The following is a 15,690-nucleotide window of genomic DNA, read 5'->3' as shown; positions in this document are numbered from 1 at the left end:
GGCTTGTTGCTTGGGCTGGACCGGGACAGGAGGGCGAACGGACGGATCTTCTACGGGAAGTAAACGTGCATCTACGGCTTTTCTTTTCCACTCTCTCCTCCCGTAACCCCCTTTTCTCCCGCGGCTTTTTCTCCTGTGGAGATGAGATAATCAACTGAGGAGCTGCTGCTTACAAAGTTTTGAAGTTGGAAAGGGTTTGGGTAAGCTGCGATTTTTACGCACAATAGTTTGTTTAGCTATTTTTAGGTCCCCTCGTCTTTGTCTCATCTAATATCTGTCCCTCCTTTGTTTTATTTGTGCTTTTTCTCCCTATAAACTCCACGGTGTTTCTTGAGGTAGTCCAAACTGCTGTGTGAAAAAAGTTTGGACTGGCTTCACATCTCTTAAGAAAGCTTCTTGAGAATATACGCTGTACTGTTTGTCTGCCATGCCTGTATATTATGCATGATATTCACCTGTGTAGTGATGAAATGCTTTGAGAATTTCCACTTACTCTTCTGGCGTGTACAGTGGGAGATGAGTGCGAACTTCTGCAGGAGCGACTCCTCGCCCACAGCTGTCTGTCCGCTAGAGGGAGCCACAGCAAAGCGTGTGGCTCATGGAAAGGGTTGGGTGATATCCAGTTAAAATGAAAAATCAGACTTAAAAGTGGTAGTGGCGGAAGGATTTGATTAGCTGTAAAGGTGCTGTCCCTAAAATATTTTTTTAATGCTAAGGATAATATTTGCAGTGAAAATTGTGCTGTATTTATTTATCTTATAAAAATCATTTTCTTTTCTCTCTTTTTCTTTTTTTTTTAAACATAATAAATTCAGTGTATATTAGTTGGTATCAGTTCCTTGTACGTGGAACTGGCTAGTTGTAGGCTGCTGAGGTTGATGGACCGTGATAGATTTCTTTACAGCCAGCATTTTTTTATTAATATTATTATTTTTTCCCTGACCGGACTCTGTGCCGGGGCTACAGACTCTTCTGAGACCCTAAAAGCCATGAATGCAATACATATCACCAACTTAATCCTGTCAAAGGTCAGCCTCAGAGCTAACACCAAGCTAAACACACTAGAACATGTTTGCGTTCACATGACGACCGATTTTGATTCACCAATTATCCAATCAGCCACATGTTTGAACTGTGGGACAAAATAAGATTATTTAGAGAAAGGGAGAGCAAATTTTACAAAGAACAGTCTCAGCCTCTTGTCTACATACATGCTGTGGAAACGATGACATGTCAGTTCTTCCTGAAGGGTAAATCTGGTCTGGACAAGCTGTAAACACGTTTGCTGTGAAAGTGCTGAAATTTTCTTGGAGAACAATAATCGGAGGCCTTGTGAAATCATTTGGTCTAAAACCAAAATTTGAACCATAGTGTATTTAAAGTGTGCTCTCTGCTACATATGCAGCCAGATCGTCAGTCTCACGGCCCACAAAATAATTTTGGCCTTTTTTCAGCAAAGAAATAAGAAGTATTTTGTTATGACAGATAATTAGTAACATGTTTTAGCCCCAAACCTTTATTTGATCAAACTCTACAGTGCTATTCTTAGTATGGGAAAAAAAGAGGTTGTGGCTGTTGTTAGGCAACTCTGTTCAGTTTAAAGTAAAGGTTGGTCACATCTCCTTACTTCCATTTTTTTCATTCTTCATCTCTTAAGCACAAAACAAAGAGCCATGTTTGACTCCTGTCATTTGAAACCCATTACATAACTGTGTAGCAGCCATTTTGGTCTCTGGGGAACAGAAATGCATTATTTGGCGGGATGTTTAATTTAAAACGTTTGCAGAATCTGGACGAATTAACAGTTAAGCAATTCTACATGATAAAATATATATTAGCTGAAAACCTATGCTGTATTATTTACAATTACTTTTTTTTGTCTCTTTATCATCTTTACATGCACAGTATGTCTTCCTGTTTTCTGAATTCGGTCTCCTTTATTTTATAAAGAAAGAAACACATGGTTGGCTATGTTTGTACCTCTCTGTCAGACAGGAGAAGAAGATGCTGGGATTAGAGGTCATTTTGCTCTGTCTTCTTTTTGGAGCCTTGACTCATGCCCAGAGAGCAGAGTGCAGCAGTGAGTGCCATAAAACAGAGTTCCTCACAGCAATACTAACAATGAATTAACATCAGCATTTTATACATTTTCATATTCTACTGGAATTTCATGTTATGTTTGTTTGTGTGTCTTCATTGCAGAAAAGAATGAATGTCCAATAGACGTATACTTTACCATTGACACGTCTGAGACCATCGCTCTGCAGGAGTCTCCCCCCGGTGCGCTGGTGACGAGCATCAAGGTTCCACATTTATTTACAATTTTATTCACCTTTTTCCACAGCACTCGATTTCACTTGGTCAGAGCTAAGAAAGCACAAGCTGTAATTCAGAATTCTAGCTGAGCCTTGTTCTTCAGGGTTAAGAATGTAATTTTTGGATTGTAAAAGCTGATAAATTGCCTGTAATCCTGTAAAATATGTAATCTGTAATCCATATTAATCACTAAGTCAAAGTAATGTAACTTATTGTCATATCTTTTGATATTAAATGGGGTGATATACTGTAGTTTGTAACATTTACTGACATCTTGCAGTCAAGTTGGAAATAGCAATCACCTCTAACGCCATCCATCTAGTAGCAAAGTGCACCTGTGTTGGTTGACTAAATTACCTGGAAAGATCATTTTCAAGAATTTAATAAGCTCCATTTTTTGTCACTAATATTTTATTGTTATACATTACTGTTTTAAGCTCAAGCATTAATTTAGTCTCACACTACAGTTATGAACCGCCCCCGAAAAACTTGGAAATTTGTTGCTGTAAAAGAAAAAAGAAAGAAAAAAAATTCTCATTACCTTAAAATGGATATGAGTCTACACAATTGGCCTTATTTAGTGAATATGAATATCCTAATTTCACCTTGTCAACATCTCAACCCACCATAAAATGAGAAGCTAACACAGGCAGTGAAGAGAAGTTAGCCTAGCTGCTAGTTCCCCACTGCTACTGGCCTCTCGCTTGGCCTAGTTCAGAGTCGTGGCTGCTAGCAAGGCCTTACTCTGTTGGACCCAATCCCAGTGGATAATGACCCAGCTGCTAGCTGCTAACCCAAGCAAGCCCAAAGATAATGTATTCCATGTAATGTTAGCTTCTCATTTCCTCACAATGCATGTCTAATGACTGTGCACGTTCACCTCCTCCAGCCCTTCATGATGAAGATATTGACTGTCTGACCTCACCTTTCTATGCTCTGTGGATTCAAACCAGAAATTTCCTCCAATTCTGTTCATGGCTGATTTTGCTCATATGATATGTTTTGGAATATGTAAAAGAACATCTTTAAGACATTTTACTAGGATTAGAAACTTGTTATATATATATATATATTAGCAGAGTAGGAGATAGGACTGTGATTCTGTTTTCCTAGGTTTAAGTATTTGTTTTGACAACAATTTTACAGCAGGCAAACAAGCATAAGGAAATAGCTAACTAATTTAGCTTTGCACAAAGATTGTAAAATAGGGCTGGGTAGATAAATAGCTTTTTTAGCTAATTTGAACTGTTTATTTTTATCAGTTATGTGTGGTAAAATGGAATAACAGTTATTTTATCATTTTGTTACATTGTTGATGTTATTTTATATTGTTCACAAACATAAAAGCTTACATTTACATGTCTCAGTTCGGCCATTCAGTTAATTAATCTTTTTTTTTTTTTTTTTACAAAATCTTTATACTGTGTATGATTATGATCATAATCATGATCAATAATTAAATCAAAATCATTAAATGATTGTGAAATTTCAGGGGAAAAGTATCAGTATAAGTATCGCCGTTACTTGCTCTGGATTTATTTAGTATCAGATCGAAACCAAATTTTGAAGTATCGCCCAGCTCTGTTGTAAACTAGAGAACAATCCTCATATTTTTATAGCAGGTAAACTTGTTTTTTTCAGAAAGAAAATATTGCTGAATTTTCAGCACTGAAAGGTATTTCTATCGGTCTGCATGACCTTTAGCCTCGGTGTAGTCAGCTTGTCAAAAGTACGATAAACTTGAGCTGCCTGGAACAATTTGTATTGACTTTATTGCCTGACAAGAGGCAATACGAATTACAAAATGATCTCTTATAAAAATGAAAAATTTCAGTCAATTTTCTTATAATTGTGGTTATTCCGTAAGTGTTAGTGCAGAATTCTTGTCATTTATAAACCAGTGAATGACTGTGTTGGTGCATCACTCAGACAACCAACAAAATGGCATGCTGTAACAGTCATGTTGTAAAAGAAAGCAATTTAGCCCAAGTCATGATCTTGTCCTGTTCTTAACCAACCTTTTTTTTAGTGTGTAACCGTGAGCAATAAACTTTTGCTATTTTAAACAAATACCTTGAAGCAGATTAAACGAGTTAAACTAAAATGAAAGAGTGAATGAATACATTTTTTTAATGTTGTTATGATAAGCAACTCTTTTTGAAATCTAAAATTTGTATAAAATTTAGTTTCGCTGTATATTTTTTCACAGTACCTTGACTAGATTGCAGCTGTATCTACTGTATATTGTAATTTACTTACATGTAACTATAACCAAACACTGTTAGACAGTGGAGACGGGCCAGTCCTTAACTAAATCTGTTATCTTAAGGCCATGGGAAGTCAAAATGTAAGCTGGGATAAGCTCTATTACTTAAAACAGACAGCGATAGTTATTTCTAAGTGGTAATTGATCACATTGACTGAATTAACAATGAAATGTAATGTGTGGTATCTTCTTGTTGCAGGATTTCACTACACAGTTTGTACAACGTTTGGAAGATGAAGAAATCAGGGGTGCGGTAAAGATCAACTGGAAAACCGGTGGACTGCACTTTTCCCAGACACAAGCGATTATCAGTGCCATCGGACCCAAGTCTGAATTCATCGATGTGAGTAACACTCACACACACACTTGGGAGGCTATCATAAAAAAAATGGGTCATTTTATTTAATTTCTCTCAGTTTGGACAACCTAACACAAACATTTTAGTAAATATTTGTAAATTATTTAATCAATATGTGAGTGCCTAAACATTATGTTCTGCTGACATAGAAAAATCTGTAGACGCTGGTTCTACTAATGACATTAACAAAGGATCCTTTCTATTTGAGGACTAAGCCTTCATTTATAACAGCCGTGTTTGGCTACTAATTCATGTCAAAATGACCTATATTTACTGTACAAAATTACTATAATAAAAGAGAAAATAACAGTCCATTTATATTTACACAAAGGTATCTATCAATGTTACCTTCAGCCATCACAGTCAGTTTTCAATGGAAATGAACAGATGAGCAGTCCTCCACAAAGCTAATAGCTAGGCTTTCGATCAAGGCTACACAGTGATCGATTGCTGATTGGCTGAAAGTTACCTCAAGCCACAAGGGGCAAACAACAGCTGATTTCATGACCAAAAGGATGAAGTAACATGGATGTTAAGAAAAAGTGCACGAGAAAAATCATACAGAGCAGCTGCACTGAACAAGCTTCAGTATTTAACACTTAGTTTCATTCCACCAAAATCAGATGTTTGTCCACTTAGACTTCTCTTTTCCAAAGCACCAGCACCAATGCAAACAAGAGCACTCCCCAGCTCAAATTGTTCTTTATATAAAATGGCAGCAAAACATTAAAACATGTAGATGTGCATTTGCTAATCCCCACAGATGTTCTGGTATGTTAAATGCATGTGCATGAGAAGCCTGTTTACTTAGCTTAGCACAAAGACCAGAATCAACTAGCAAGAGAGCAGTTCTCACTCTGTCCAACTACGGCAAAACCCACCCACCTCTAAAACTGGTTTGTGTATCTACATAAGACGTAGATTTTGAAAGGCATTTTTATGCTTTCCAGGAGATGGTATAGCTTATTAGTTTGTAGCTAGCTCCTGCAATGTCACATGTTCCTGACATAATTTCTACTTGAAAGTGCTTTTAAAAACTGACATGTTTTCCACACCACAGTTTTTGTGCAGATATTAGTGAACAGGTTCTTGCTGGCATTGCCTAGAAAGTTGATCTTGGTCCTTTACCAGTACAGCAAAACCTCCATTAAAACCTGGGAGTAATTTTTGATAGTGTCTTTTGATTTGACAAAAATGTAAGCGGCATGGTCAGGCCCCGTCTTTATCAGAATTATTGCAAAAGTCAAGCATTTTCTGTCCTTTTGTAATTTTGAAAAAGTCATTCATGCTTTTGTTTCATCTAGGCTTGGCTACTGAAACGGCCTCTTTTCAGGTGTGGGTCAGTCCCTTGTGCACCGTTTGCAGATGGTCCAAAATGCAGCTTTTAAACCAGACTGAGCTTTGCCATTATTTGCTGATTATTTGTTTTATGCTTGTGTTTTAATAGTCTTGTAATTTTTTTATCACTCTTAGTTGTACAGTCCTTTGATCAACATATGTTGTTTTTAAACATGTTTATAAATAAAGTTGACTTGACTTGACTCTTTAACTCCCAAAGGATGAGATGTATATTTCAGGTTATAATCTACCCTTCATGACCCCCTTTCATCATTCCCTTTTTTTCATAGCGTCTCAACAAAATCGTTTACCTTGGCAAGGGAACCTACACCGATTGCGCCCTCAAAGCCACTTTTCAGGAAATGCTGCGTTCGCCCACATACCCGTCAGCCCTCCGTTTTGCTGTGGTCATCACTGATGGCCATGTGACTGGAAACCCGTGCGGGGGTATTAAGGTGGCAGCAGAAGAAGCTCGTGAAAGGGGCATCCGGCTCTTTGTCGTGGCAGCGTCTACAAACATTGAAGAGACGGGATTGAGGGAGATTGCAAACTCGCCAGCTTCTGTCTACAGGGATGAATTCATTGCTGTGAATCTGAGTCAAGGCAGACCGAGAATACACACAGAGACCATAGAGCGCATCATCAAGACAATGGTAACACACAAATATATGCACAGATTGAACCTTGCTTTTGACCCTCTGGTCATGCTTTGTTTCTTTTGTCTTCACAGAAACATGTGGCTTACACAGAGGTAAGACTAAACATCTAAGAGAAATAGTGTTAAATTGAACAATTTTTTTGCCCTACTGTATTCACTGACTTATTTATTGCTTGCATAATGCAGTGTTACAAAGTGTCCTGTCTAGAAACAGATGGGCCTCCTGGTCCAAAAGGTCACAGAGGACAGAAAGTAAGTTTTACACATTTACAACATTAACAATATGCACCTGTCATTCATATCTCACTGTTTTAATTCTTTAAACACAATGACTGCAGGGAGCCAAAGGAGACATCGGTCAATCAGGAGACAAAGGAGAGAGAGGTCGCCAAGGAGACCCCGGGATTGAAGGTCCTATCGGTCAGCCCGGTATTAAAGTAAAAGGCTTTCAGTGACCCATCATCCACCACTCCAGAACAAACATTAGCATTGTTTGAGACTAAATATTCCTTTCATCTCTTTGTAGGGTGAACCAGGCCAGAGAGGCGAGAAGGTGAGAGTTGCTTTTTTGTTCAGCATGCAGTTTCATAATGAATTTTAGTCTGTTCAAATGTGCTGATAATCTTAATTGATAAGTATTTTGTTTATCTTTTGTCCGACCACAGGGAGAAATGGGAACTCAGGGGAAAAAGGTAGGCGGTTTCATTTTATTTTTCTTTATTGATTGTCTACCTGCTGATTATTATAAATTACTGAAAAAAAATGTATCTTTATTGTCCATCTGTCTTTGTTTTTGTTGTCAGGGTGTGGCAGGTATTCCAGGACGCAACGGAACAGATGGACAGAAGGTAAAATTTTGAGAATTATTTTTGCTTTGCTCTTTTGGGAGCATATGTTTCGAAAATGTCATCTGGTAATAATGTGGTAATGTAATTGTTTTTGTTTTTAGGGTAAAATTGGTCGGATTGGTGCTCCAGGCTGCAAAGGAGACCCAGGCGACAGAGTATGGCATTGATTATAATCTAAATCTGTTGGGGTATCTATAATGTGCTGTGTTATAGTCTACTTATGGCTTGTTTTATTGGTTTTCAGGGTCCTGATGGTCACCCTGGAGACTTTGGTGAGCGTGGTCCTTCTGGAACTGATGGAGAGAAGGTATGCTGTAACTTTACCAGTAACTCTTAAATCCCAATCCATCACCTATCATGTCCCTCGTTAAACTCTACTTAATTATCTCCAGGGTGATCCTGGGAACCCTGGAAAACCTGGCCCTCCTGGCTCATCTGGAGAGGTCGGACCAAAGGTAAATCAGAAAACAGGAAGAGTTGGCCTTTAATGGGGCGAACTTGTTGCCTAAAGATATTATTAAAACTGATTAAAGTGTTGGAGGTAAAAAGCTAAACTCTGGTGTTTCATCTACAGGGGGAGAGGGGAAGTCCTGGATCACCTGGTGTTCCTGGACAAAAAGGAAACCCAGTACGGAGCACTGTTACAGACAAAAACCTTCAAAGATACCCCAAGTTACTTGAAAAACTTTACTTATTTAGGTGTTTGTTTGTTTTTTCTTTAGGGATCTCCTGGATCTCCTGGAACCAAAGGCGAGCTAGTAAGAATACCAGATTCACTTGAACCGAATCCTCTTCTGCATCTTTTGTTTTTACGATGCCTGATAGCCTCGATGTTATTTTAGGGGAGAAGAGGCGACTACGGGCCAAAGGGGATACAAGGGCTAGACGGCATTAAAGGCGACAAAGTATGAGTTCATATACACAATGATACAAGCTTGAAACATTTGCATACATATGCCCAAATAGTTTGTCTTCAGATGTGTTTCATTGTTGTGTCACTAGGAGGCTAAATACTGGTTTTGCTGTGTTATAGGGTGAAAGTGGACCAGAGGGCCCGAGAGGACTTTTAGGTGAATCAGGGGGCAAAGGGACAAAGGTAGGAAGAGCTTTTACAACTATCCGTATATGGTTCTAAAGACTATATAAAGTCCTTATAGCTTTAAAAACCTGCTTTTGCTGTACAATTTCTAAACCTTGTTTGATGGAAAACAGGGAGACAATGGCTTGCCAGGACCCAGGGGATCACAAGGGGCTGCAGGAGAGCCTGGAAGAAATGTAAGTTAAAAGTTATATTAGGTAATCCTCATAAAATCTCTAAAAAAAAAGTGGCATCTAGCTTGCTTTAACTCTCTTTGAACTTTAGGGTACTACAGGTGATCCTGGGGATGCTGGACCCAGAGGAGAACCTGGATCACCTGGACCAAAGGTTAGCACCTCTATGCATGTGTCTCCTTCTGGTTGCATCTTTTTAGTCTGTTTTGGATAGCTGTAATTCTTTGTCTTGACTGGTGGCTTTGTGTCTTCAGGGAGACCCTGGAAGACCTGGCTTTAGCTATCCAGGATCAAGGGGATCACCGGTAACAAACAATTCTAACTCAGTTCACATTTTCTAGCTGGCGTGAAACACTTACTTGACACAAGTTTCCTCTGCTGATCTGCAGGGTGAAAGGGGAGAGAAGGGCAATCGTGGACCTCGTGGCAGCAGAGGAGACTGTGGTCAAAGAGGCGAGCCGGGTGATAAAGGAACTCCAGGAGAGCCAGTAAGTACTTCCCTGTATGTAGTTGCAATTATCCACTCACTTAAGATTACAAGTTAGTAATTTCTTTCCTTTCAACAGGGTGAGCCAGGATCTAATGGGGAGCCTGGACAAAGAGGACAAAAGGGAGATCCTGGGCGTGATGTAAGCTTACAAAAACATACCAGATAACTAAACAACACAGAGCAGCAGGACATTACTTCATGTTTTCTTTTCTGCAGGGTGATCCTGGTCCTGAGGGAGATCCTGGTCTCACTGTGAGAACATTTCATCTTATCACACATCAACCATTTTGACAAAAACACACAGAACATGTGATGAATGTAATGGATTTTTTTTTATATATATACCTGCAGGAATGTGATGTCATGAATTACATCAGAGAGACCTGTGGCTGTTGTGGTGAGTTTAGTCCCAAGCCTACAAGAATTCATGATCTGACAACATTCTGTTAAAATGTCAGTTCCTCATAGTCTGTGTTCTTATCTACAGATTGTGAGAAACGTTGTGGAGCCCTGGACATTGTATTTGTTATTGATAGCTCAGAATCTGTCGGTCTCACCAACTTCACTCTAGAGAAGAACTTTGTCATCAACACCATTAACAGACTGGGATCCTTTGCCAAAGACCCCCAGTCAGAGACGGGTAAATAAGCCTATCACAGTTGTAATGTTTGATGCAAGATCTTTAAAGATGACCAGTTAAAGTATATGATAACTCAATTGCTCTTTTTCCCAGGCACAAGAGTTGGAGTTGTTCAGTACAGCCACAGCGGGACCTTCCAGGCCATCAAGCTCAATGACCCCAAGATTGACTCCCTGGCTGCTTTTAAGGTCTTATGAGGACAGAAATAAATAAACACAGATGTACAGATCATCAAAGTTTATTTTAAGCACAGACTGCTAGTCTCCTTTACACCACATGGTTTTTAATTAATCAAAGCTGACCAGATGTGTCTGTTCACATTTAGTCGCATGAAGTCATCACAGTGAGACTATGTAATACTGACATTTATCAGTGTGTAGAAGCTGATGTGCAGAAGATGGTTAACCTAATTCAAGAGCTAGAAAAACTAATTTTGTGTTCTCTAATGATCATGAGCATTTAATTTCTTTCTAGCACTATATTTTGATGTGCAAGGTCTTGCAGATAAAAATATTTACCAGAACACCAAATGGTTTCTAATGTACATCTGATAATTGCCTTTTTTTGTCGTTGAGAGATATGCTTCAGACTTTGTTGACCCAGGTGATAGATAACTTCCTCAGACTTTCAAATTAAATACAATATTTTAGTCCACTTTTAATGATTTACATTATGAGTGAAATGAGCTTAAAACTGATTGGCACAAACGGAGCAGAGAAAAATTGATTGGGCTTTTTTCTTCTTCTTCTTCTTTTTTTAGTGTCAATGGTAAACACACTGAAAATACACAAAAAAGTCAAACAAAACTAAATGCTCAGTTAGTTTAGCCAGAGTATGCATTTTTAGATTATTTTAATCTTTCTTTGTTACTTTAAGTCTTTATTTAATCTTTAATGACTAATATTGATAACATATGTTACTAAGATTAGCTAATTCTACTATGCTAGCAGTGCTATCTCTTTGGGACACACGTACATTGTTTTTTGCTGAACAAAAGGGTATGACCCATCTAGTTTAGGCAGACAGTTGTTGTTAACTCTCAACTTTATAATTGCAATTTAATCTGGGAAAGCCAGGTCCCTCCAAAGTCCACAAGTTTAAAATTTAACTTGAACACACAAAAAAAACATGCTAGCAACAGACTTTACTGCCTCGATTTCCTTAAAGTTGCAAAAAATGTCTTGACGAAATTTTCAGGACACCTTCTGCCTTCTTTCTTTTGTCTGGCACAACATATTTTGGTTGCTTACATCCTGCCCTCTTCATCATTCAGGACTCAGTGAAACGTTTAGAGTGGATTGCAGGAGGAACTTGGACGCCATCAGCTCTGAAGTACGCCTATGACGTCCTGATCAGGGACAGCCGCAGAGCCAAAGCCAACGTCACTGTTGTTGTCATTACTGATGGACGCTTTGACCCAAGAGATGATGAAAATCTGCTCACCTACCTGTGCAGGTGCTGCATTTTGAATTTTGTGCAAAAATTTGTGAGAATGGAAGCGTTTTTTCATCTCAGTGCTTGTATTCATAGTTGTGTGTATTGGTGCATTTGAACAGTGATCCCAGTGTCGATGTGAGCGCCATTGGTATCGGAGACATGTTTGAGCAGATTGAGGAGAATGAGAGCCTGCAGAGCATCGCTTGTCAGAAGGATGGAAGAGTGATGGGAATGAGACGCTTCGCAGACCTTGTGGCAGAGGAGTTCATTGACAAGATTGAGACTGTGCTCTGCCCAGGTAAACAAAGAAAACACATTTAGCGTGCAACATGTACATTTAGTAGACCATTTTTTTTCAATTTGTGTTTCTCTAACATTGTCTCTGTCTTTGCTAGATCCTTTTATTGTATGCCCTGATCTGCCTTGTAAATCAGGTAAGATTTTCATGTATTTCATTCTCTGGGTTCTTTTCTTAATTTGTATTAAGCTTAAATATTTAAGGAACTCTATGAAGGCTCAGTAAGCTTCGAATTAAGTGCTTCACGAACTATATATGAATACTGGCTTCCTCTTGTCAGGACAGTTTTCATATCTTTGTGAAACATGTTCTCTTGGTTTTGTATATACAACTGAGTAAAACAGGATGAATGTCCATGATGAGAAACTTTAAACCTTATTTGTATGACTCAAGCTGTCCTACACCTCCACAACAGCAGTTTTTTGCCATATCACAGTGGGCGCCCACTCAGAAACTATATAAACAGTAAATATAATCATCCATTTGCCTACACTTTGCTGAGTAGTTCCTTTGAAGCACATTGACACCTTTAAACTTTGCATTTTGGCTTAACCCATTATAAGTGGTAACCTCACCTTTCCATTGTGACTAAATCATGGGGATGTAAGTTATTAAAACCAAACTAACATTTTAGAGCAGCTGGATGTGCCTCCGGCATCATAATTGGCTGTATTGATGCATCTGTGGGACTCCGCCCACAATGTTATTCCACCCACTCGTTGCAGGAGGGGGCATCACTGTGGGGGAATCCCTGTCCCCCTGGAAGCCACTGGCAGAAGAAGGCAGCCCCTTATTGGTTCCCTCCTCCTTGGAGGGTGTGGCCGTCATGCTGAACGGCCTGAGCGAGCAGCAGTACGGGCTTGGCATTGCAACCATGGCATACACTGCCCAGAGAGCCAAACTCAGCCAGGGAGAAGACAGGCAGCAGTGGACCCAACTCTTCATCAACTCCTTTAAATATGTCTACGGAGACATAATGGGAGACCCAGAGAAAGCCCTTGGGCTTTGCTAGTGCAACATGCTAATCGTGCTACCTCGCCATTATGGATGCCAATCATTAATAAGCTTTCTGCTGGATATAGAATATATTTTGTCAAATAAATTTGTTAACACTGCAGGTGCAATACTAATCTTGTTTAATGCATGATATGAAGCTGGTTCTTTCATGAACATTTAGAGGAGCCTTGGGTTTAAAAATATTAATAATTCTCCTCAAAGAATATTTCTGACTGTCACAGAAATTTGTGTTAACAGCATATACATATCACTTCTTCCATCTAAATGGAGGACCATTTTCCACTGAAATGGAAAGCAGATGTCATTCATTAATTTAGAGGCAGATTTTACTGTAGAGCCATTTAAATTCCTTTTGTACAGTCACTCTGTGATCAACCCTCTTTCCACTGTGAATCATAAGCTCACTGAATTACTCAGACTTTTTTAGCTGTTTTGCACATATCCATGGATACGACCTTTATTTTTTTCCTTGTGAATGATTCATGTTGGTTAAAAGCTATTTGATTTGTGAAAAATATGTGGTTATAAACATGCATCTTACAGCATTCTGTGTTTGAGTCAGAGGTTGTTTTGTGTGCATGTTTGCTTTATTGGCCAGGCACTTACAACAAAGGAAATTTTGTATGTTATAATCTTGGCTGGTGCATGTTTTTCTTCTGTGTGGCTTGGTTTGTAAATTAGGATAAAGAAGGAGAAATCACCACATTCTGGCTTTAACCAACTGTTATGTAATCAGCTCTGTGACTGCAATTATCTGATGTGAACAATGTTATCCTGTATAAAATGAGATATGTTCAAGTTTTAATTCAAGTCTCAAGAGAATAAAATAGTAGAGCAAACTATAACATTTTGGTCCTGATAAAACCAATGCTAATCTGAGAAGATTTAGAGGAACTCAAACAGCATGTATGGATTTCCAGTATGTTTTTTTTTCTTAACTTTGATTTTTGAACATCTGTTCTCCAGCTGTAGCTCACTAAATACCACACACTGCATTTATGCGCGTCTGTTTCAGAGCCTGCTGTGGCTAGTTGTGTTCAGCGGCCAGTGGATGTGGTGTTCCTGTTGGACGGTTCTGAGAGGATGGGCCTGGAGAATCACCGCCGAGCCAAGGAGTTCATCGAAAACGTGGCTCGCCGTCTCACACTGGCCAGCGGCCCAACGGATGAGAGGAATGCCCGCATAGCTTTGCTTCAGTATGGCAGCCCTACAGAACAAAAGGTGGAGTTTCAGCTGACACATAATCTCGCCTTGATCTCGGACTCACTGGAAGCTACGACCTACATGGATTCCTCTTCGGCTTTGGGCAGTGCCATCATCTACGCAGTTAACAATCTGGTGATCATAGAGGTACTGTCAAGTCAGTTATTTTTAACTGTAAATTCACATGAGTGTCCTGTGATGAAACACACTGTTGATGTTAATAATAATGAAATTTGTTCCTCAGCCAAATGAATGCTTCAATGGATTTTAAAGAGTGAAAAGTTAATCTTAGTAGTGAATTTGTTTCCCTGCACATATAAAGCATACCAATCAAAGTATTATGTCACGTTTTATAAGTATTACTAAGTTTGACTGGGTAAAAAAAATCCTGAATCAGTGGCCTCCTGGGTTATGAAGCTGGACCCTGGATGTGATGAACAAATCTGGTTCTTTCAGATTGTTAAAAGCAAATAGGTAAACAGAACAGCCAAAAATAACTTGTGCTGCATACATTTATTTGCCCCGTTGCCATTTATGTGCAAAACTGTTTGTTTTTGCATATTTTCCATCCTTCTGAACTATTGCTTTGATGTTGTTCTTGCAGAATAGACGCCAATCACGGCGTAACGCTGAGGTGGCCTTTGTATTCATCACTGACGGTATCACAGCCGGCGAGCAGCTGGATGAGGGCGTGACTGCCATGAAGAGAGTGGAAGGTGTTCCCACGGTGATCGCCATGGGAGGCGATACAGATGAAGATGTTCTGCACAAGGTTTCACTTGGGGACAAGTCGGCCATCTTTAGAGGAGATGACTACACCATGCTGAACACTCCTTCATTCTTTGAGCGCTTTGTCCGCTGGATATGCTAGTGAGGAACTGTAATGCTCTACAACATAGAGTTAGAAGGCATAGAATGACACAAGGACCAGCTCCTTCAGTGTACACATAAACACTCACAGAGGCACCAGACTCACTTCTGTGATTATTATCGTTCCTGGATATAAAGCACTGAGATAGTTACATGTCCTGTTGTGTGGATGAGAAATTTGTTTACAAAAGCCAAAAGAAACACCTGCAGGACCAACGCATACCCATACATGCACACACACACACACACACACTCACATACGTGTCTAGAAAGACATGGAGTGTCACTTGTATCACACCAAATCTATGTCAAAACTTCTAAACAAAGATGCTCATAAGTATCCCAAAGGAGAGGTTTATGATTACTGAATGTGTTTTGTTTTGTTGTCAGTTATACTAATGATGTTCAGTTTTCAGAAAATTATTTTTGTCTCTCTCTCTCTCTCTCTCTCTCTCTCTCTCACACACACACACACACATATCCATCTCCATAAAATAAAATTTCCTCTAATGGTGCTAAAGTAAAAAACAAAAAAAAAAAAAAAAAAAAAAGCCATATGAGTCAGTTCTTTTAACATCATGTTATGCTGTAATTATCAGAGCTTATTCAGGGCAGAAAACCATGTAGACATGTCTTCTGTGAGAGAAATACATTGCACTTAAGATGTCCCATATTCAGC

The 15,690-nt window shown here is 39.1% G+C and overlaps 1 protein-coding gene across 2 annotated transcripts; it reads left to right on the top strand.

The window, feature by feature from the left end:
• On the top strand, positions 1 to 15,497 carry LOC121644632 (collagen alpha-2(VI) chain-like). 2 transcript variants are annotated; one of them, XM_041992714.1, is made up of 32 exons: positions 5 to 200; positions 1,992 to 2,080; positions 2,203 to 2,303; positions 4,782 to 4,925; positions 6,569 to 6,931; positions 7,009 to 7,029; positions 7,123 to 7,188; positions 7,275 to 7,373; positions 7,463 to 7,489; positions 7,602 to 7,628; positions 7,740 to 7,784; positions 7,886 to 7,939; positions 8,029 to 8,091; positions 8,177 to 8,239; positions 8,359 to 8,412; positions 8,507 to 8,542; positions 8,627 to 8,689; positions 8,818 to 8,880; positions 8,997 to 9,059; positions 9,148 to 9,210; positions 9,311 to 9,361; positions 9,446 to 9,544; positions 9,623 to 9,685; positions 9,763 to 9,798; positions 9,898 to 9,943; positions 10,034 to 10,186; positions 10,280 to 10,374; positions 11,460 to 11,641; positions 11,743 to 11,921; positions 12,019 to 12,057; positions 13,954 to 14,288; positions 14,746 to 15,497. In XM_041992714.1, exons 2-32 carry the CDS (start codon positions 2,005 to 2,007, stop codon positions 15,010 to 15,012), a joined length of 3,036 nt encoding a protein of 1,011 aa, XP_041848648.1. In that variant the 5' UTR covers positions 5 to 200; positions 1,992 to 2,004; the 3' UTR covers positions 15,013 to 15,497. The 2 variants fall into 2 exon arrangements, with proteins under 2 accessions (XP_041848649.1, XP_041848648.1); XM_041992715.1 differs by lacking the exons at positions 13,954 to 14,288; positions 14,746 to 15,497 and adding an exon at positions 12,647 to 13,783 and having other exon boundaries at positions 1 to 200.
• The last annotated feature ends 193 nt before the right edge of the window (positions 15,498 to 15,690 follow it).

This window comes from Melanotaenia boesemani, chromosome 8, assembly GCF_017639745.1.
Source record: "Melanotaenia boesemani isolate fMelBoe1 chromosome 8, fMelBoe1.pri, whole genome shotgun sequence".
Taxonomy (NCBI): domain Eukaryota; kingdom Metazoa; phylum Chordata; class Actinopteri; order Atheriniformes; family Melanotaeniidae; genus Melanotaenia; species Melanotaenia boesemani.
The sequence above is the reverse complement of the archived record's forward strand: the minus strand, read 5'-3'. Positions and strand labels throughout refer to the sequence as shown.

Bases quoted from the DNA above. Each gene is read 5' to 3' on its own strand.
- LOC121644632 (XM_041992714.1), top strand. From the start codon at position 2,005: ATGCTGGGATTAGAGGTCATTTTGCTCTGTCTTCTTTTTGGAGCCTTG. The intron at 8,543-8,626 runs GTAAGAATACCA...ATGTTATTTTAG, and splicing joins CTGGAACCAAAGGCGAGCTA to GGGAGAAGAGGCGACTACGG. The intron at 14,289-14,745 runs GTACTGTCAAGT...TTGTTCTTGCAG, and splicing joins ACAATCTGGTGATCATAGAG to AATAGACGCCAATCACGGCG.